Source organism: Hirundo rustica, chromosome 2 (assembly GCF_015227805.2).
Source record: "Hirundo rustica isolate bHirRus1 chromosome 2, bHirRus1.pri.v3, whole genome shotgun sequence".
NCBI lineage: Eukaryota > Metazoa > Chordata > Aves > Passeriformes > Hirundinidae > Hirundo > Hirundo rustica.
In genome coordinates this window covers 85482932-85505468 of record NC_053451.1, presented here as the reverse complement: position 1 = coordinate 85505468, position 22537 = coordinate 85482932, and the positions used below count along the sequence as shown (strand labels likewise).

At 41.0% G+C, this 22537-nt stretch overlaps 1 protein-coding gene and 1 long non-coding RNA gene across 2 annotated transcripts; one reads left to right on the top strand and one right to left on the bottom strand.

The window, feature by feature from the left end:
- Positions 1-3516: 3516 nt before the first annotated feature.
- Positions 3517-18887, top strand: NIPA1 (NIPA magnesium transporter 1). The gene is made up of 5 exons (XM_040055020.2): positions 3517-3723; positions 6913-6960; positions 10844-10934; positions 12160-12320; positions 13607-18887. Exons 1-5 carry the CDS (start codon positions 3567-3569, stop codon positions 14116-14118), a joined length of 969 nt encoding a protein of 322 aa, XP_039910954.1. The 5' UTR covers positions 3517-3566; the 3' UTR covers positions 14119-18887.
- LOC120748551 (uncharacterized) lies at positions 10545-22343 on the bottom strand. The gene is made up of 3 exons (XR_005699390.2): positions 22096-22343; positions 13208-13324; positions 10545-12520 (listed from the first exon to the last, which is right to left on the bottom strand). It is a non-coding gene; the product is annotated as an uncharacterized LOC120748551 (long non-coding RNA).
- Between the last annotated feature and the right edge of the window lie 194 nt (positions 22344-22537).

The window sequence follows — 22537 nt, the reverse complement described above, 5'->3', positions numbered from 1 at the left end:
TCTTGCAGCCACTGTCAACAGTGCAGTAGAGCTCAGCACTACAATTCCATTTCACAAAGACCACTCTGGCCTCTAAAAGCCCAAATCTGGGCCCCAACACTCAATGGAGTCCTTGTTAATGAAACAGAGAACCAAGAAGCTGGCAGGACCTATCTTTGCAGGGCAATACCTTTCAGCAGGCTTCCATTCATTCACCCATCCATATATATGGATGCCCATAGCAAATCAAGGGCTGGACTGTAACAAAGGTTCAAGTCCCTTCCTTCCCAAAGCAGGACCACCCCTACCAGTGATATCCCAGTTATACCAAAACCACTTCTTATACTCCAAGCAACTGATCAAGACTGCCTATAAAGGATTTTTAGGGTTTCTTTTCCTGGCCTAGGTTCAGTGGATCATTACACAAGTCTTCATATAATTGTCCTTATTTTGGTCTTTGGCTCTCAAGAGCTAGAGAAGTAGGATTGCTGCAGTCTTCTTGCTGTTTAGTTTGCAATCTCAGTTCCTACTGCTTCAGTTGCTGGCACAGTGGATCTTTATAGTGCTTCTGCCAAGGAGATTTACTGCTGTTGCTTCAGGATCTGATCGAGCTGTTGGTAAACTTCCACCCTGCTCTCCCAGCTATTTTATAAAGAGTTTCAGATTATCTTCTGGGCTCAGTTACTGTATTTTCATTCTATGCCAGATACAGAATTATCTGATTTTCCTCTAGCCTTGATAAAACAGCTCAACAGTTAATTTAATTTTTTTAAAAAACCTTTTTTTGTACCTAAACCAAACATAACAGAGGAATCCAAGACATTACAGAGGAAACAATAAATTCTTTTAGATCAGGCACAAGCATTTTCCCTCCCCCTAAAACCAGGCAGAAGAAATCCTAATCAGAAAAGGTCCATTGGCTCTACCAAAAAAAAAAAAAAAAATAGTGTAACATCTACCAACTTTGCTCACTCACTTCTAACTCCAATTTACCTCAATCACTCATCCCTTCCTTTGGACAGGCGACTTACAAAAGTCTAATTAATACTCCTCCTCCCTCTTGGTTGACCCATGCTAATGGAGAGAAGCAGAGGTTTTTGGAGGAAATGCCACATAAACCTGGGGTTCCTCCTATGCAATTTGTGTGTTCATGAGACATCAAGCTGATAGGACATCAGTAACACCAAGCACTGCAAGGCTAAAGCCAAACTAACCCAAAGGCTGTTAGTTTGCAATACATGAGGACAACAGCCTGGGCAGGAGGAATGGTGCTATCACAATGAAACTCAGCCCCAGAAGACTAGATGGACTTAAGGAGTTTATTTATATGTGGTATATATGTAATAGTTTAAAAAAGGTCATCTTATTTTCATTCAAATAATGATAACAGCTGTTTTCATTGAGGTACTTTTATACCTTGGTCCAAATTGTTTGTAAACTCAATAATACAGACATAGGGTGAAATCAGGCTGCTTTTCAAGATATTTACAAATTTAATGTTTATCACTGCTGCATGTATTATTTTAGTCTATGACTAATCCTCAGGAACACTGCACCTATTATATGGCAAGTGCAAGAGTAACTAACTGAATAAGACAGATTAAGCATGTTAGAATTACCTAGCCAAATACATACTTTGGAAAGGTATATATGAGATTTTTAAGTAGGACATTAGCTTTATAAGAAAGATATTAAAATGACATGGCTGGAGTCAAATGAATTGTTTCTTTGAGATCTCTGGTACCTGCTTTGTCTTGGTTCAACCACACCAGAGAGAGATTTTGAGTATAAAAATTGGCCAGGTTTGAGCTATGTTTAGAAACTTGCCTGATAATTAGATGCAAAGGCTGTTAAATATATATTTTTTTTTTCACTGTGCAAGCATAAATTATTTCCTGTAATAAATATTTCTGTATATGTTTCTAGGCTGTATATAGATCAGAAACGGATATTTATAATTAGCCTGCATTTGTCTTCACCTCTATCTTTGTTTCCAAGGGTTGCTATGGATAACTGTTCTTCCACCTCCTGTGTACTCATTTTGCAGGTCTTGTGAGTCTCACAAGTATGAATCCTCTCTTCCATCACATTCAGTACTGATACAATGACTTGATGAAAAAAAACCTAGGTGAAAATATGGGCACCACTGCAGTAAGTAACACATATCTTGCCATTAAACCTTAAAAAATCATCACAGTGTTCCTGTGCCTTCCTAGGACAGCTGCCTCAAACAGTGTAGGCAAACCAAGAAATATGCAGACAAGAGAAATATTTCCAGGAGTTTGCATCTTCACTCACTCATATTTCCTGGGAATGCCAAAATATAAGCTAAGAACCATGCCGAATTGTTAAAAATTACAAAAATGTCCACTTTCATTTATATTAAGCCAAGATACCATAACTCATTTCCTTAGACGAATGTTGCCACAGGAACCCATTATGGATTGATTTATTTCAACATATATTTGGAAATGGTGAGAACTGCAGTGAGATACCTGCTACGAAATACTTCTGTTGAACAAGGAAGATTACTTTCAGCTCAGCCCTTCAACTTTTAGAGACTGAGTTCTCTCAAAGAGAGATCTGTGGCCCTGTGATGGCCCAGCTGTATTGCTATCAGAGGGATCTCCAGCCCTCCTCTGCAACGGCAGGATGGCTTAGGTTCTGCCCTGCCAGAACAAGGAAGATGCTGAATGATAGCTGAAAGAGGAGGTTCATAAATGTGAATATCTGACCTTGCTCCGTGCCATTAGAAGAGAATGAACCTGGAAATAAAAGTGAATTTTTTGATTTACTGCAGGAGTGATTACGTATCCCCCAGTTTTCAGGCAACGTGCACGACTCCTGGCAGAGGTCAAGCTTTCTCAGTGTGCAGCCACCCAGTGCCTGGCCGACTGTCCAGCTCTGCCCCTCACCCTGACCTGGCGGCTGTGATTGCAGCCTTGACCCCCGCCTGGCCCTGCCGTCGCAACATCCCACGCTTCGGGCGGAGCGGGAGTCGACGTAAATTTTAGAAACCCCACAGGAAAGCGAAACACCAGAAACACTGGCCCGGCGGGACTCGTCTGTCCGTCAGAACATCCCTCCGCACGTCTCCTCGCATCCTTCTGTCTTTCCGCATCCTTTCGCCCTGCGGTCACCCCCTCTCCTTCACATCCCTGTGCACACTTCTCCACATCCCCCTACACGTCGTCCCGCACCCCCTGCCCACGGATGCTCGCAGCTCCGAGCTTCTGTCCGGTATCTCCCCGCGCCGGGGACCCCCGAAAGCAGCGGCAGCGGGGTGGCCTCGCCCGCCGCGGTGCCGGGGCGGAGAAGGGCGGCACAGAGCCGCGGTGCCGGGGCGGAGAAGGGCGGCACAGAGCCGCGGTGCCACACCGGCCGTCGGGGCAGAGCGGCCCCGGCTGTGACGTCACCCCGCTGCCGTCCCCGCTCGGGACGGGCGCCAGAGCCGCGGCTGCCGCCGCTCCCCGCCCGGAGCCGCCCCCGGCGCGGCGCAGCGCAGCGCAGGGCGGGTCCCGGCGCAGAGCCGCTGCCGGGAGCGCTGGGCCCGGGCAGGCGCCGCGCCTGCAGCTCTCGGCGGGGCCATGCGGATGGCGGTCGGTGCGGCAGCGGGCGAGGGGGCGCAGAGCCCCGGGCCCGCCGCCGTGTCGCTGGGCTTGAGCGTGGCCGTGGTCTCCAGCCTGGTGAACGGCTCCACCTTCGTCCTGCAGAAGAAGGGGATCGTGCGGGCCCGCGGGAGAGGTAGGGGCCCGGCGCTGCGGTGGCGGCGGGTGGGAGCGCCGCTCCCGGGGCTTCCCGGCCTCCCTCCGCGCCCCTGGTCCCCCGGTAACCTCCCGGGTGTGCGGGGCCTCGGCCCCGGCGCGGCGCGGTGCGGGACGGCTCCCCCCTCCCCGAGCCGGGCCGGCCGCCCGCGGAGCCGCTCCCTCCCTCGCCCCGCGGCCCTTCCCCGCGCTGCGGCGGCGGGAGGCGGGGGAGGCTGCCGAGGGACGAGGAGCACGGGCACCCTCGGCCGTGCCAGAGCCCGTGATGGGAGGGTGGCCGTGTCTCCTGGTGCGGGGGACACCTTCCCGGCGCCCGGACGGGGTGCCGGCTTCAGTTTGTCAGCTTAAGCGTGTGCTTGACATCAGAGGTCCGTGAGTGAGCGAGGCGCAAGGGAGGTGATAACTGAGCGGAGAGGCGGCAGGTGGGGGTCAGTCAGGATGTATTGGCGGGGGAGAGCAGCGAGGGGCTGTTACTGCGCATCAGCAACAGCTGCCTGATGTATGGTCAGCGCGCTGGTCTGTCACGGGGTAACACTGCACTCGGGACTTGTGTGTTGCATGCACTCCTGTCCATACACAAGTTCTTCTTTTTCGCGTACTTGTGGGACTTTACCACAGTTTCTGTGGCTTAGATACTGTCTTGCCGTGAACAGCACCAGCACCTCTTGTCGCTTGTTTATTCCAGCTCTTCCACAGACTGATACGCAAGGTGTTATCCGTCACATGGTGGTTTCCACTTTTTGAGAAGAGACAGATCAGTAACATGAAATATTTCTTGTATTTTTCATATTGAAATCCCGTGCCTCATTATTATTTCCTGAGGTGAACGTATTCAGGAACTGACTGTGCTGTCTAGACAGTTTAACCATAACAAAGCTACAAATTCACAAGTGTGAAGGTCTTCTGTATTTTATTTTGAAATTGGAACTCAAAGCATGCAGCTGAACAGCATTTGCTAGTTACATTTTCATGTTTTGAATATGGGAAAATGCAATTAAAAAAAATTAATTTGTTTTTAGTATCATGCTTTTATGTAAGGGAAAGACTGTAAACACAGGTTGCATGATGCCTTTAAATTGTATTACCGTGGTCAGTAGCCATTTGTTTTTGTAGGTGATGATGTCTGTGTATGAAAATATCTCCATAAGTTCTAGGAACTCTTTTTTTATGAGAAATGTTTTTTAGTTCCAGGACAAGGTATTTTTTCTGTATACATTGCACATTTGTAAATATGTACATATATGTACACATAGAAATAATATACAAATAAATATTATATATATATATTTGTACTTGCATATCCATTGCCTGCGGCATCTAACATGTTCAGGGTGAATGCAGTGAAGTAAAGCAAGCTTGGAACTATGTTACCACAACTTAGCAGTCTGATCTAAAAAGTTTTTGTTTTGCTTTTTCTGCAATTACCTTACATTTAAGGGCATGAGACAAACTTTTGTTTTGAAAGCACAGTCTCCCTCCAAGATGGCTGTAAACCATTTTGATTGTCCACAGGGAGATCACGTTTGCATCATAAATATAAACTTTTTTTTTTTTTTTTTTTTTTGGGAAGCAGTGAGAAAATATGAGAGAAAAATAATTTTGCATTCAAGGCAGCTGGAGGAAGTTTCCATTTTGAGTGTACTAACTCCTGAAAAGCATTCAGTGGAACACTGGGTTAAGTGAGTGATGGGCGTGTGCCTGCTTTCTCAGTGCTAGCAGCTGTAAAACTTCCTGTTTTGAAGATATTACTGGTGTTTGTGCATCTTGCTGGGCATTTTGTAGTTCTTTCTATTGGCATGCTCAGTGAGGAGGCAGGCAGGAAAATACCCCAGGTTTCTCTCTATTTTGTGTTATGAAGCAGTAGGGTTCTGCCTTGAATCTGGCAGTTGGAGCTGTGAGTCTGAGATGGCCAGTGTCAAATGATGTCTTTTTTCCATTGTCTTCAGCAGGTGTTGTATAATTAACAAGGAGGCACTTCAAGCCTCTTCTGTCTTCTCTCTTGAATCAATAATATAGTATTGATGTAATTAGTAATTCTTGTCTAGTTAGAAACAGCAGTGGGTGACAAATATTTTGTGAAGTTACCTTACTTGAGTCAATATTTTCTATAATTTCTGCCCCCAACAGTGTTTTTATTTTATATGCAATAACAAAAGGCTAAAAAATTACTACGCCCACTCTAAAGCTGGCCATTTTCATTAGTCATATTTCATCTCTTTTCAATTGTATAGTGTGATTTCCAAGTGCTTAATACTTTGTGTTGCCAGAGTTAGTGATGGCTGTGTTTTTCTTCCATTTGGGATTTCAGAGTAGGTACAATATTGCCTACTACTCCAGCAGCTTTTGAGAAGGCATCTTCCCAAATGAATGCAGAAGCTGTATTGCTAGAAAGAGGAGCAAAACTAGGAGCATAACTTGATGCCAATGTTGTGCTCAGAGAAGGCTGTGCTTTAGTTTAGGAAGTGGTCATGAGCCTTGATGTTCTACAGAAGCAGAACTTCTGTGGTGCACAGGCTCCACCTGTGCACATCCCAAGGCAAGAGCTCCTAATTTGACAGTGAAAATAATCATCCTCCAGTGGAGAGTGATTGGGAGGCACTAAGGACAATGCTGAGTTTTTACTCCTCTCTGAAATGGGGCACTATCTCAGGAATTCAGAGGCTTCAGCTGTAGCACTTTCCAATGCTTAAGTGCAGGAGGATCGGGCGACCCTGTGGTCCTGCCAAACCTGTGTGCCAAAACAATTTCTAAGCTACAATTTTTCCAATACAATTTCACTGAGGTTGTATTAGCAAACTAACTGAGCCAAATCATGTTCTGTTTGCACTGGTTTACAGTTCTCCTAGAAGTGGTTCTAATTTGTGTGTTTAAATGTCACCCTCAGAAGCATTTGGTGACATTTTGGATGCTTTTCTACACAATACCGCATTAGTGTCACATAGGTACTTCAGACTGGAAACCAGAACTTCGACTAACACACTGTCTTAAGAAGGTCTTACTTGGAAACATAAGCCAAATCCAAAATTGATTTTTGTTTTTTTTTTAATCTCACATTCAGTTGCTTTGAAGAATAGGTTTAAGATAAAGGTCCTTAACAACTAAAACTGTTGTTTCATAATCCCAATATTGTGATTTCATATTTTTCTAATACATTTTCCTATACTTCCAGGTACTTCGTACTTAACTGATATAGTATGGTGGTCAGGCACTATTGCAAGTAAGTATCTTAAAAAGCTTTGATTTTTTTTTTTTAAGAGAGAGCTTTGCTTAGATGGTGATGGGAGACATCAGGAAATCTGGGTTTTCATCTTGAAATCTCACATTCCTTTGTCATGAAATTCCCATCCCAAGAAATATCCCACTTTTAGTAAACTCTTACCATGGCTACCATGCCTGATGGTGCTTGCAAAGGCAAAGAGCTGGGACAAACATGAGTCAGATGTCTTTCCACTTTCCAAACCATTTGGTACTTGCAGCCCTTGGCAGCCGCACACTGCTCTTACTCTGGGTTCCTGCATGGTTTGTGTCTCTGTATTGCACTGGCCAGCTCAGTTTTTAATAAAGCTGAATTAAAAATAGTTGCTCTGCACAAAAGGGCTCATTGAGCACATGTTAGGTTTTAGATCAGAAAGCATTTAACCAGCCTCAATTAAAAAAAGAAAAAAAATCTTTTGGTTTCTAGTTCAACAGATACAGTTTCAGTTTTGCTTTTATTCTGCAAGACCAATGCAAAGCTTTCTGTGGTGCTGATATGAAATCAATGTAATTTTACCCGTAATATCTTTTGTAACTCTGCTAACACCAAGTTCATTCTCTGATGTGAATCTGGAGTTTGGGGAGCAACTAGCTTTCTCCTCTTACACACCAGCCCTAGTTCCACCCACAAGCTTAGAATCATACCCCACTTTTATACTCTAATCCAGCCTTTTGTGAATTATTTGGAAAGTTCTGATGCTGTTTCTGGGAAGTATATGAGTCCAGTTATGTCCCTGATTTTGTGGCAGCAAGGTAAGTCTCTGATTTTTGGTTTTGTTGCCTTAAAAAGGAATGCAAAAGGAATGAAAACTGATAGATCCTGTTGAATGACAAAGTTCACAGGAAGTGTGGAAGCCAACAGAGCTTCAGAAGAAAAGTCCCCAGCTGATTGAACTTGAGTTTAAGTAGTTCTTTGGCAGCTTCCTCCTCTGACAGGATCACTACTGCCTAAGTAGAAATAAATCTGTGCAGTTTATCACTTCTGAGGCTCCCATCTGTAATCTCTACACAGAAGGAGTTAAAAAAGGGAGGTTTTATTACAGGACTTATCTTGATGAATCAGCAAAAACAATTTCACGCTTAAAAGAGCTGACTGAATTGAATGAAGGCAAAACAGCTGAAGGGAATGGTATCTGTTGGCTTTTTTCCTGTAGCTAGATGCAGGTATTTCAAAACAAAACCTCAGTAGCCTTACCAAGGAACTGAGCAAGAAGACTTGCTTGTGGATATTATAGACTCAGAATGGCAGCACAGTCACAAAAAGCAATAGCAAGGGCCAGGCACCTATGGGACGCAGAGAAAGGTGATGTTTGAGGAAAGGTGTTACTTGTGGAATTAGCAATACCCCCAGTTATCTGGGTGAAATTATAACAGCTGACATCATTTTCTCAAGCAGAGAATTTGGAGTTTTGATGACTAACAAAACCCACCTAAACTCTATCAATTTGTTCTCATGGTATTTGTTCAGATGGTGAATAAGTGTTTCTGTGTTGGCTGACTCAGCATAATGCTGCCCAACCATTTGGGAGCCCTGAGATCCACTGGATTGCAGAAGACTTCAAAGGAAGGGCTGCAGAATCTGCTAAGGGACTTTTCCTTACTCTGTAGTCAAAAGAATAATTGCAGCATGTGTACAGGTATTTCAATGAGCATTAAACTAATTAATTGGTTAATTAATTAGTTTCAGTGCAGGTTTTGATAGCAACATAGATATGGCTGGTTCTTACAGTGAAAACATCTGCATTAGTGTTGTACTACAGATGGGGAGTACACTTGTGAAGTGCATCTCCTGTTCGTCACCACAGATTGGGCTGTATTTCACATTTCATAGCAGAGTTGGAGCTTCTGACCTGGTCTTTAAAACGAAACTAGGTTGGAATATGAATTCTACGAACATACTTAATGCATGTGAGCAGCAAATACACTTTAAGTTAGTGGGAGCAGACAGAAGTTAGTCTGAAATAAACCCCCTGACATGCTTAGAATAGATATCTTTTGCTATGCAGGTCTACTCCTTGTCTCCTTTCTAATGGAGATATGCCAGTATGCATCAAATTTCGTGTTGCAGTTGTTTTGAGGGTACTGATACTTGTTTATCATATTAAAAGCTCGATGTGCCTTCAAGAATTGAAGTCATGTCTTGACTTACAGCACTGATGTATCTGATGAGGAATTTCTGTTCAGAGAGGACTGGATAGGTTGGCAGCAAAGGTCCTCAACATCAGGTAGATGGTAACAATTACTGAGATTCTTTTTTTAACTGGTGTTAAGTAGTCCTGCTCTGTCATTTGTGGTGGTAAGGGACTGTTACTACTATTCCATGGTGATATGGAAAACCTCCAGTAAGTTCAGTTGCCTTACAATATGTTCCGTTTGACTGAAGCTTCAGAGATCTACTTTATGTTGGTGCCATCTGTTAAGAGTTCTTCCAACAGAAAGTTAGGACAGCTGACCTCCAAAAAAAGCAGCTTTTGTCCGAGTCATTTGGAAATGTATATATGTAATCTGCAGAAATGCAGAGGGTCAGCTGTGCACCATTCTTCATCCAAGATCTGCCCCAGTGCCTTCAGATGCCTTGAAGATAATGCCAGAGTTGCCACACAGATCTCCAATCAACCTGAGGCTGATAACTGAGTTACTCTGTTCCCAGGACAGAGAGACCACCACTGTCTCCTGTGCCTTAGAAATGCTGCGCATCATTTTCTCCATCTCACTCCTGCACATAGAGAAATCCTCAGGGAATTAATTAATACAATTTTGCCACACTCTGCAGTTTTGCAAGCTTGTTTGTCTCCTTCATATTTCCTGTAGGTTACACAGGTCTTCAGCTCTAGTGATAATGTGAGCTAAATTGGTAAATTAATTAATGTTTGCAGAGTGCTTTGCAGATGTAAAGAACTGGATGATAGTAACGATATTTGATAGTTGAGGGCAGTGCCAGCCTGAGCATAAAGACACCTTGGATTCTTGAAATGTTTTTAAATGCTGATAATGGCTTTTAATAGCAACTGGAAATCTGAGCTTTTTGTAATTTGTGCTCAATCTCAAGCTTCTTGCCAGTTACCACAGACCCAGTAACTATGCAAGTATGTTGACCTATTATAAACTTGCCAGCACTTGCAAAACTATCCAGCTTTTATTTTTTAACTGAAAACTTGAACACATGAACTGTTATCACAGCTGTGATGTGCAATACTGTGGTATATCTTGGAATTTGCTTTTACTGGAGGAAAGAAAAATAAGGTTGAGGCTGTTACTGTGGCTTGTCAGGCATGCTATTTTTACAGTTGTCAGGAATGACTCTGGATGTTATACAGTGTTATGAAAAGTTGATGTAATGTATTGAAAAGCCCTTATGCATGTGCTTAGTGTTTCAGCAGAAGATTCCTCAGCACTGTCTTTATTTCCCTCCCAGAAAGTAACTCTGCTGTTAGGAACTATAATCAAGTACATTTGTTTTACACGACTGCACGTTCTAAAGATGAAACCATGGATTGTATGTACTTTTACCCCTCCTCATACAAATATTTGAGTGTAATACTGAGATTGTAATCCATGAGTGTTTCTAATTCATGGTTTTATTTATATTTGACTAAGAGAAGATACAAATGAGATTACTGTGCCCACTTGGATACTCTTGTGTGGCAAATATAAATCCTGTATTAATAAATACAAAACTACAGAAAAATTCCAGCCATCCTGCTTATGTGCAAAATTAACAGAACTAAGCAAATTATAACATCTGTTTTCCAGTTAGGTCAGTCTTTCCCGAACAGTATTGGGCAAGTTTTGATTACTTATTTTTACAAAGGGGTTTAAAGGCTTATTTCTGGTTCTCTTGACAGTGGCACTGGGTCAAATAGGGAATTTCTTGGCCTACACTGCAGTCCCAACTGTGCTAGTGACGCCCTTGGGAGCTCTTGGCGTTCCATTTGGGTAAGAGTTTGCTTTTCTTGTTCTTATCTGGATGTCATTACTACTTAATAAAATGTCAGATGGACTCAGTGTTCACTGGAGGCCCACTGAGAAACATCAGACTTACAGCTGTTCATGATGTGCTATAATGTCACCTATTCTGTTTTCCCCAGGAAAGCTGGGCTGGGGGAAGGCAGTGATGAAGAAGGATTTTCCTGAGTATCTTCTGCTTTTAGCTCTCACTATTATTTGGAACAGATAAACATTTTTTTTCTTCCTTCTCTGTGGTTTTTCTGGACTTTTCTGCATATTCTCTTGTTCACAATTCCCTTACTATGTAGATCTTTCCTTTTGTCTCACAGTCTTTCTCTACCCTGCTATCCACAGCCCACGTGTTTATTGATGCTGATTTCGTTTCATTGGATCTGGCTTCTCTCCAAGGAGGAAAACTCAAGGGACTTCCTTGCAAATGCATGCCCCCAGATTCTTAGAAGTTATGTTTGTGGGAGGCACAGAAAAGGCAGTGAGTTTAAGGAGTTTAGTATGTAACTAATGTTTCGTGAATAGATGAACTACAGTTGTGGAACTACTGCAGTGAAAAAGCACAACTCTTTGAAAACATAGCTGTGCAGTGCCTTGATATTTTTCTGTTGCCTGCTGAATTGTGACTGCACTGGTCATCAGGGTGTAGTGGCATTGCTTCATGTCTGTCTTTAATGAAACACATTGGTGGTGCTCTAAGTACCACCTATTATTTTATCCTAGGCCATATTTTTGCTTACTTTGGTCAGCTACTTGTCTGAGCCAAGCCCCGGGATCTTTGTAACCACAGGTCACTGCTATCTCATGACTGCTCAGCACCTATAAAATGGGGATTTGTGACACCTCACCAAAATGGTAATGGGTAGATGTCTGCCTCAGGAATCAGATGTTGGTTGGGGGGGGTTTTGGTTGTTTGGAGAGGGGTTTTGAGGGGGTGATGTGATTTTGGTTTTTGGGGTGCTGTGGCTAGGAGTTTTGTTGGAGTTTGTGTCTTGTTCTGGGGTTTTTTCCTAAGGTGAGATATCAAGGATTCAGTAAAACTGCAAATGCATGAATCTTTCTTCAGATAAGTCAGAAATACATTTTGAGAATTCATCAACATTTTACAGTATTTCTTTGAAAGGGAAATGCATATGGCACACAACTGTTAGAACACTATTAGCAGGATGCACTCAAACTTCTGTTTTTCTTCCTCTTTTCAAAGGTCCATCTTAGCTTCTTACCTACTGAAAGAGAAACTGAACATTCTTGGCAAGCTGGGATGTTTGCTGAGCTGTGCTGGGTCTGTTGTTCTCATTATACATTCCCCAAAGTCCGAGAGTGTAACAACTCAGGCTGAGCTTGAAGAGAAGCTTACAAATCCAGGTAGTTTGCTTTTTCATTAAATCATAATGGTTTTCTGAGGTTCAGCAGGAGCACACTTGAGGAAGAGTTTTACCACTTCTACCAAATAGGGAAATTGACTTAGGAATGTCATGATGTGACAGAGGCAAACCAGTACAGTTTTTGTGTAAGAAAACAATGCCCTGCTCTTCTTAGACCTTGTCATATTTATTGGGACATACCTGCAGAAAGGAAAACATGGATACTTTTGAAAACATTATCCTGCACAGCAAGCTCAGAACAATGGCCAGGTGAACTTGTAATTCTGTAACACTATGGAAAACTGTACCTTGCTATTTAGAGATGAAAAGTATAAATCCAGGATCTCAATTTAAGTTGTTTTATAAAAACCAAAAAAATACTGTCTTTCTTCCCTCCTTTATTACTCCACTTTTTTCTTTTTAATTAGAAGTTGACAATACATACCAGTTATTCTAGATTTCTACTAGATTTCTTTGCACAATAAAGGTATGTAGAAATAGGCTATTGAGACATATGCTGAAATGCCTGTCCTCTCTCACCAGCTGCTGGAGGACTACATACTCACTACTAATATGGTCCAGGCCCATTTTTATTTTTCTTGCTTAAGAGCTAAACTGCCAACTATTGTTTTTCTTGTATTTGCTTTAAGTGAAACTCAAACCTAATAACATCAGCTATTCAAAATATCTGCAAACAAAGAAAGGAAAACAAATACCTTGGTCTCAATTTACCATTTAAATCTGAACAAAATGCATTGGCTGTATATTTCTTTAAAAGTCTAAAACATGAAATGTCTTTCACTAATCTTGTATGTGTGCTGATATAATGGTATAATGTAAATAATATGGCCCCAAGTTTGTTTTAACTGTTCCTATTCATGTGCTCACCTTAGTGGGATCTAACTTTAAGTTCTTTGATGGATCCACACACCGTGCCTTAATGAACTGTTTATGAATGAGGTGTTATCCTTCTGTCTGTCATAGGAGGCTTTAAGGAGTATAGTCCTAATGGAAAAGAGAGTAAGATAGAAAAAAAAAAATCTCAAATGTGCCACAGTGTGTAATTTTCTACATGGTTATTTGTTTTTCCCAAAGAACATGACAACATCATCAGTCGTGGATGCCAGTATTTCTGGATGCTCAGTTATTTGGATCTATCTTCAGTAGCAAATCTTAATTGTGATATATACCTGAAAGTCACTGCTAGGATATGATTTGCCTGCTAAAATCTTTAGAAGACTGAGAGTTCTCATCTTGATATTTTCTTGTTTTCTTTTTGTTTTCCAGTTTTCGTGGGTTATCTCTGCATAGTGCTGCTAATGCTTCTCCTGCTTATCTTCTGGATAGCTCCAGCTCATGGACCTACTAATATTATGGTTTACATCAGTATTTGCTCTCTGTTGGGCAGTTTCACTGTTCCTAGCACAAAAGGCATTGGGCTGGCTGCTCAAGATATCTTTCACAATAACCCATCAAGTCAAAGGGCTCTGTACCTCTGTCTGGTACTTCTGGCAGTATTAGGATGTAGCATTATCATTCAGTTCAGATATATCAATAAGGCACTGGAGTGTTTTGACTCCTCTGTGTTTGGTGCCATCTACTACGTTGTGTTTACCACTCTAGTCCTGCTGGCTTCAGCCATCCTTTTCAGGGAATGGAGTAATGTAGGAGTCGTAGATTTTTTGGGCATGGCTTGTGGATTCACCACAGTATCTATTGGAATTGTCCTTATACAAGTCTTCAAGGAATTCAACTTCAATATTGGAGATTTAAACAAACCTAACATGAAGACAGATTAAAAAATTTTGAGGGGAAACTGGATGGCTCAGGGAAGGATGCAGAGCTGTTCGTTTCTAGGTCACTGTTTCAAATAGGATTCAGGTTGGTAACTACCCCCTGACAATTTGGTGGCCTATGTGAAATAAATTGGAGGCTTCCATCCAGTTTCAAAGGAACAGCTGTCCATGTAACCCAGTCAACACAATAAATGAACTTAATTTGAACTACTGATTGAGTCAGCATAGAGACCGATGTATTTCCTCACTGTAAAAGGTAGCCCATCAGAAAAGCTCTGTGAAAATTCTGACAGACCTGTGTGAAAGCTTTCTATTGTGTCTTCTGAGGTACCATTTCTGTGGGCAGAGGACATCAGTTTCTAATGCACTCAATCTGATACCTTTCATCATAAGTGATGTATACCTTAAAATAAGGGAGGAAAAGTAAGTGGAACGATTTGTGAATCTCAGTATAGCAATGTCTTCACCGTCAAGGCTGTGAATTCTTAGACAAATGTTGGTTGGATCATGGACTGCAGATTTGTTCTTTTTAGCGACAGTCTTGGCAACTTTGTCTGCCATGCAGTGAAGACACAGGGGAGTTGTCAATTGAATTCCTTATACAGAGCAGTAGACCCTTAAATATCTTTCACTAATCACTTATCAGCTCATGTAGTGTCCACGTATGCATTTTTCTTTGTAACTTACGTACATTAAGACATACTGTATTCATCTGAGAGTTTTTAATTGGGAGCAGGTAGAAAGACTGTGAAGGATGTGGAAATGATGCACAGACTCATTGCCTACATGGTGGCTTATTTGTAAGCAGCTCAGAACTGTTTCAGTGCCTTTGCAATCAAAAAACACTGCATAATCATGAATGTATTTGTTTCAGATGGCCTATACCAGTTTAATAATTCAATTTCACTGTCTACAGTATTGAACTGTATTCAAATTCTAAACACATAAAGCATCTAGAAGGACCATATGGTTTTGGAAGAATTTATAAACCTGAACTGAAACCCCTGGATGCCTTGACAGCTTCTGAAAAACTCATAGTTCTAATGGGAAGAGAAATGTTGAAAGCAGTCCAGCATACCTTTATTTTACTTTAGTGACTAAATGCAGGAGACCATTTTGTGAAACAGCTAATAAATAGGGACCACAAAAAGAAGAAATTTAAGAGAAAGAAAAGCATGAGATTTCTCATAGCTCAAAAAGGATGATATTCTTGTAACATGGGAAAAGGAGGTTAAAGACTGAAAAAGCTAAAGCATTCAGAGAGTTGAGTTTTAAGTAACTGACAGGGCCATACATTCAGATCAGTAATTCATAGACTTGTGTGAACAGTTCAGTTGTAATATTTTGACAAGTAGTACAGACAGCTTAAGCTATGATGGGGATGACTCTGAACAGCTCAGTTTAAACCATTTAGAGAACATTGATAGGTTAAAGAATGACATAGTTAATTTCATGTTTTGCTTATATTTGGTAGCCAAAACATCATGAGTCAAAAAGTTGAAAGCTTGAAAAGCAATGAATATTTGTTTCCATGTAAGTACAAAAATGGAAGAGTACAGTGGAACTCAACATCTTTAGATCGGAACATTTCCCAAGAAAACAGGAAATCCCAATGTGATTAAAGACAGTATTTGAGAAAATTCACAACACTTTATCAAGAAATCATGAATGCAGCTTTGCCTGACAGGAACATGGATGTTGATTAGTGGGGAATAATACTGTGTGCTCTTGTGATATTTTTTGTTGACCCGAACTGAGGTTTCCTTAAAACTCAAGCCTCCATTTTCATTTAAAATGAATGCTGTAAGCCTTACTAATGGCAGAAGTGCATCCAAATGATGCACTTCACAATGCAGAAGTGAATCCAAAAGATCTAGCCTTATGAAGGTATTGTTCTGAAGGAGTAAGAGCCCTACTGTGTTATTAGCAAGCTTGTTTTAAAACTCCATATTGCAGGGGAATGGCTCTGAGTTGGCAGAAATGTGCATTGTTATAGGCCAGCACACAGTAACTGGGTATCCTAATGAAATAGAGTAGCGCTAGCAGAGAAAAGACCATCTTCATGGATTTTCAAATATTGTGCAAGGTTTTTAGAAAGTTTGAGAACTGTAGATGAGGGCAACTGGGCTATGAAATCTGGTTAATCTAACCTCCTTCATTATTGATTGGAAAATGGTATCTTGATCCTCAGCAAACACTTATATTTTGTCATATTAATTCTTTTTTTTTTTTTTTTTTTTAATTGAATCTGGAACTGCACATAGGTTATGAGATCTGTACTAACCTTTTTAAAACAATGTTTTCTGAAGCAGTCAAGTTGTCTTTTCAAAATTCAGCTTCAGAGTTCATGGGTTGTATGTTGGTTTTGTATTAGCCTTTAATGTCTATGAAAATCCTTAGGTCAGAATGGAAACGTGGTCTCACCTTTTTCCTCCTTTGGCCATATTTGTTTGTCTTGGTTGGTTTTAAAATTAATTCTTAATTATTTATAAAGTGCCTGTCCTAGTATGCTAGATGCATATGCAAATTATTAGTAAATATTAGATTCAAAGTAACTTGATTGCTCTGTGTAAACCTTGACATTTCCTGCACCACATGAAGTTTACTTAGTAAGTGCTCACTATGCAGAGGAAGAATAAAGTAGCAACCATGTTCTGTAGTCCTCTGACCACTGTAACCACTGATCAATGTCAGCACAGTTTCTTCTCCCCAGCTGCTCCTCATCTGTGATGAGCTTTCTAGAAATGTCTAATTAACCTTGATGTTTAAAACAAAGATGTCAAAAGCCAGCACATAAAGTGAAAGAAATTCTAGTGGCCTTGCACATCATTTGTATCTGCAGCCTTTTACTTCTTGAATGCTAAGTAACTGAAAGTTTTATTTTTGCTACTTTGTTCAGTGTGTAGCAGTGTTCTTTCAAGTTCTGCTGTACCTGGATCTGGTTCAGTTCTAACTTTAGAAATGTATTAGCATTTTCTGTTGTCACTGTTGATATGATTCTTTCCCTCTCCATCTCACGCCCTCCTCTTTCTAGGCGTCCTACCTTTTTTAGTCCCATTGCTTTTCTGATTTAAAAGGAGGCACTGTTGAATTTTAGCTGTTCCCCCCCCCCCTTTTTTTTTTTTTTTTTTCCCCCACCCCTTTGACAAGTAAGCACTTTGAATAAAACAGATATCTGAGTTCCATCATCTCAGGGAGCAAATGTGCATAGTTGTCTCCTGAGCTCTGGCATCCCTCGTGGGTCTGCCCTTTTCACATTCTCATTGTGTTGTATGCATTGATAGCTGCAAGCTAGATGACTTCAGTTCTGATTGCAAAGTAGAAGTGGGAGAGGCTATACATACAAAAAGTGGACTCAGTACAGTGGTGGAATGCATTTGAATTATGTTCAAATCCATACAAAAGGCACTTCACTCCCTATGTCTGACTTCGGTTAAACTTGTCAAACATGTTTACTTGGTACTCACTTGAGGATAGCGCTTTGATCATTATCCCTTCAGTGTATGGAGGATTTGCATTTGTCAGTCACGATCTCTATTAGGTGTCAAAGACAAAAATCCCTCAAATGTTCAGTAGGAGAATAGAAACTTTTTTGATACAACCAAAAACCCACATTTGTTACACCGTAAATATTTCTGTAAAAAAGAAAAATATCTAAACAAGTTACCTGCTGTATTGACTTTCCAGGACTCTGTATGTGTAAATAGAGCCTATTTATTAGTGAGCTGCAACTAACATTAATAAGAATCTGTCATATCACAGTTTGACAAGTGAGGCTTCCTATTAATAATACTGATTTATATCAGAACATATGTATTTTTCTGAAGCAACTAGCACTGAAAAATCGAAACACTGGATTAAGTTGTTGAAGCACTAGAAACTGAGGTTTAGCTTTCATCTAATTAAAAAAAAATACAGGGTTTGTATTTGAAGAAATTTGGAGTTAATAAATATGAAGTGCTTTAAATGGGAAGTTGTTTGCACATTGTACCCCCCCTCACATTCTTATTTCAAAAATATCAGGACATCAAGGATTATATTCCCCAGTCGTCTTGAGATGGTGTAACTGCTGAAGTTTTACTGTTAAATCTAGCATTATTAAATGTTTATCTTTTACCTGTTATCTTTGTAATAATCCTTTGGTGCTATCTGTGGGCTTACAGAATGCAGAATTTTAATGTGTACTGTGTTAGGCACCAATGTTGTCAACAGTTATCATTAGTAGTGCCCAAATGTATCAGACAGCAGTGTTGAAATGTTATGGATTAAGAAATTTCTTTTTAAAAGCTGCACGTAAGTTTGGGGTTTCTTTATTGTTTTTGGTTGTGTAGTGTCCTTCCATGTCCACATCCCTCCCCAGACAGTTGCTCTACAGAGTGGAAAATATTGGAAAATATTACACAAAGGGGGTATTTTTAAGTCCTCTTTTTTTTTTTCCCCTTTCCTGGAATGTAAAAAGTAATTCTAATGGCATATAGGGAAAAGGCAGTTGGCAGCAAAAATACAATGTCAGGTTTGATTGCTTCAATGCTCTTGCAATATAGTTACTACAGATTACGTAAAAATGGTTTATTTTATTAGCTTCCAAATAATGTATATATAGATTTGTTAATGGCTTACAAGTCAAGCTTACTCTCTTTGCTTTTTAAAAAATAGTTATAGGCATGTTGTATTTGCCTTGTGTAAATTATAAGACGCTATTTATTAAGTTTTCTGATAACTAATTTATTAACCTGTATTGTTTTAAAATAAATGATTTATTTCTAGCTCAATGCTTGTTTTGTGACTCGTTTTTAGCAAATGGGATCGGGGGGAAATCAAGTTTCCCACACACTCTTTTACAGGCTAATTCCAATTCATAAGCCTAAACTATTTCCATCACCCTTTCATAAAATAGCAGCTTTGCTTTTAATCAGAATAGTGGGTTCTTGCATGGGTACAGATCAGTTGGCCTACAAAGGGCTCAGCTGCCCTATACCAGTATTTACCAGCAGGCTGTGGCCTTAATGTCTTCATTGGACTGAAGTTTGCTCCCAGGTAGAATGAAGACTTCTCTGGCAGTAATGTTTGCTGGGGCTTGAGTCACTTCAAACTGTGTATTCAGGGGTAACATGTGCTCTGTTCCTGCACTGCTGTAGCTTGGTTACTTGCTAGAGCTTCTGTTTCAAGATTTACTGCTCCACAGTTGGGTGTGCATCAAGTGGCAACAGCTGTAAAGTCTGTGTCACCAGTCTAATTTACTGTCTGTCATAATAGCTCTCTGTAGAACGAATTGCTTGGAAAATTACAGTGGCTGCCCATCTCATCCTTCATCTGAAATTCCTAGCCCCTCATATCAGGTACTGGCAAATTCATATTTTAGAGTTTGTGTGTGTGTGCGTCTGTTAGATTTTGGTTGGTTGGCTGGGATTTTTTTAATGGTGGGATTTATGACTAAGAACTGCTTCATTCTGTGCATCTGTGTTTTAGGGGATGCACTGATATTATTGCCAGTCAAAATTCAAAGCTTTCTTTAAACAAGGAAACGGGCTCCTCAATAATATTAAATGTATGCAGTGGAAAAGATGGGCATGGATTTTTTATTGCAATTTTATTTTTAAAGATATTGATGATATTAATGCAATGTACACAGACAGACCAGAAACCTTGAAAGGCTTTCACTTCTGCAGCATCTCTGACTTTCAAGTAGGTAGGATAAGGAGTCTATATGTTGTTAGCAAGAAAATTCAGCTAGCTATTCTTGTCTTGTGCATCTCAGGAGCTAGGCCTCTAAGGCAGCAGCAAGTGGTAAAGGCAAATGTGTCATTTACACCACAGGTATTGTTGAAAGTCTGGGACATAATCAATCCTAAGCATATTTATCTCAGCAACACAGTTCATATATTTATCTCAGCAATGCAGTTCATATTGGAAGACCGTTAAAGAGAAAAATCTTGTGTCAAAAGAAAAAATAATTCCTTTTGATTTTTGTGAGGTTTGTTCTACAAATTTAAGTCTTAAGTTCCTTGTGACTTGTACTTGTCGTACAAGTAGACTCACAGATGTGATTTCTTTGTTCTGCTCAGCTGTCTTCACAAAGCACAGCAGGGAAGTGGTCACCAGAGACCCTGTTAGAGCTTCCTGAGGTTGTACAGGTGTATTTTTGCTCTTCGCCCTTTTAAATTTTACAAGATGTTTATATACATAGTAGATACTAAGCCCTAAAAAATCCTGTCCACAGCCATGCAAAAGGACTGACACTGACTGCTCTCATGAAATTCCTTGGCCACAAGGATGGTTTGTGCACCTGGATTGCCCTATGAGGAGGAATTAAATTAGGCAGCTTACCACCCTTGTCATGCTTTGAGATCTTGCCAGATACTCAGCAAACATGCCTGAAATACTGTGCTGTTGTAAGTTACTCTGAGAATAGTCTGAGTAGTTCGATTGTTTTCCATTACTGAGCACAACCCTTGGCTTTGAAATAAATATTTAATTTGCCAAATTGAAAGTACTTGAATTGATACTTTGAACAGATCTATGTATGTTAAGCAGAACTATCAGCTGAAAAAACACGAGAGGGGATTAACAGGACAACTGAAGTCCCAGAAGCATCTAAAATGCTTAGAGGAGTCCACTTAATATTTTCATGTATTTATTCATTATTGTTTTAGCTTGGTTGAGAGGTGTTTTTGAAGGGAGGAGAGCAGAGGGAGACACGAATGGAAAAGGAAGACTAAATTGACTTGCTTTGGACATTACTCTTAACTCAGGAATATGAACACATGCACATTATCAGCATTTGGCATGATCACAGGCACATGAAGTTCTTTAGCTCCTTTAAACTTTGAACCTAGCTATCAGTACTTAGATGCTTCTGTTTATATTGTACTGGTTTAGGTGGTACAAGTTTTTCATTTTTTAATCCATTTCAGAAACCATTTTCACCACCTGTTAGTTTTTTCAAAGACTTCACAGTTTTGGTATCTTTTGGTAAAACACAGAAAAGCCAACGTCCTACTGTGTCAGTACTTAGGTAATGACTGTAAATTGCTTTTTTATCTTAAAGTATATTTTTATATACACTCACACACATATAACACTATTTTTTAAAGTAGAAAGTTCATGTCAAGAATACTAGATTAGTTTAATATTGGGGAATTGAATGTCGCCTTAGAGAATAAAATCAGCCTAACACTTGCTGATTCCATGTGCTTTGAATGGTGTAGAAATTTAATTTTTGTGACAGAGTGAGGGACCATTTTTGAGATATCACACAGTGGGTTACGAGGAGTGGCTTTGTTATGGGTATCCCACCAGGGAAAGCTAAGATTGGTTTTGTTTCCAGGTGTAGCAAAAATGAAGCAGCTGCTTGTGCAGACTGGGATAATGCCAGCACAAGCCCTGAGAAGACAAAAAAAGATAAGAACTGCTGTCACTAAGGGATGTGACAAAACTGTCTTGAGTTTAAAGAGACAGAGCTGCATCTTCCATGTGGAGCTACCACAGGTATTTTGGCAGTGTTGGTTGTTCAGATGTAATGTTACAAGGCAGCTGTGTAATGCATAGTCAGAGATAGTCCTGAAGAAACCAAAGAGCCCTCTGAGCCTGACACTAGTTATGACTGCTTCAAAGACTCCTTGCTGTGCACTGAGGACAAATATTGGTCTTACTGTACGAGTATCCACTCACTTTGTACGAGATTAAAGTAGTTTGGGTAAAGCACCGCTGAGAGTGGGTGACCTCATTAAACTGATTCATTAACCGTTCCCTTTACCTGGCCCAGCAAAATGTCTCTATCCCTTAGGGCAAACAGCATGTGTTTATTTCAGCCTGCAAAAGAGAAGGCATCGGGGTGACCTAAGTGCAGCCTTACAGTACCTGAAGGAAACTTACCGGAAAGATAGGGCAAGACTATTTATGTAGTAACAGGGCAGGAAGGAATGGTACCTAAGTGACAGAAGGTATGTTTTAGATTAGATATAAGGAAACATTCCATACTGTGAGGGTGAGGAGGAGCTGAAACAGGTTGCCCAGAGAAGCTGTGGATGTCTCATCTCTGGAAGTGGTCAAGGCCGCGCTGGATGGGGCTTTGAGCAAGCTGGTCCAGTCGAAGTTGTCCCTGTCCGCGGCAGGGTGGGTTGAAACTGGATGATCTTCAAGGTGCCCTTCCGACCCAAACCATTCAGTGGTTCTGCGATTTTTTGTGGGGAGTGTAAAATCTGCGCAGCGCGGATGCTGGCATGGGCGCCCAGCCGGGCCGGGTGGCGAGAATGACTTACCCCGGCTGCGAGGAATGGGCCGGGTGGCGGGAATGACTTACCGGGGCTGCGGGGAACGGCTTACCCCGGCTGCAGGGCGGCCGCAGCGATCGTCGGCAGCGTGCCGAGAGTCAGCCGTGTGCGGGAACGCCGCCGGCCCGGGGAAGGCGGAGCTGCGGGAA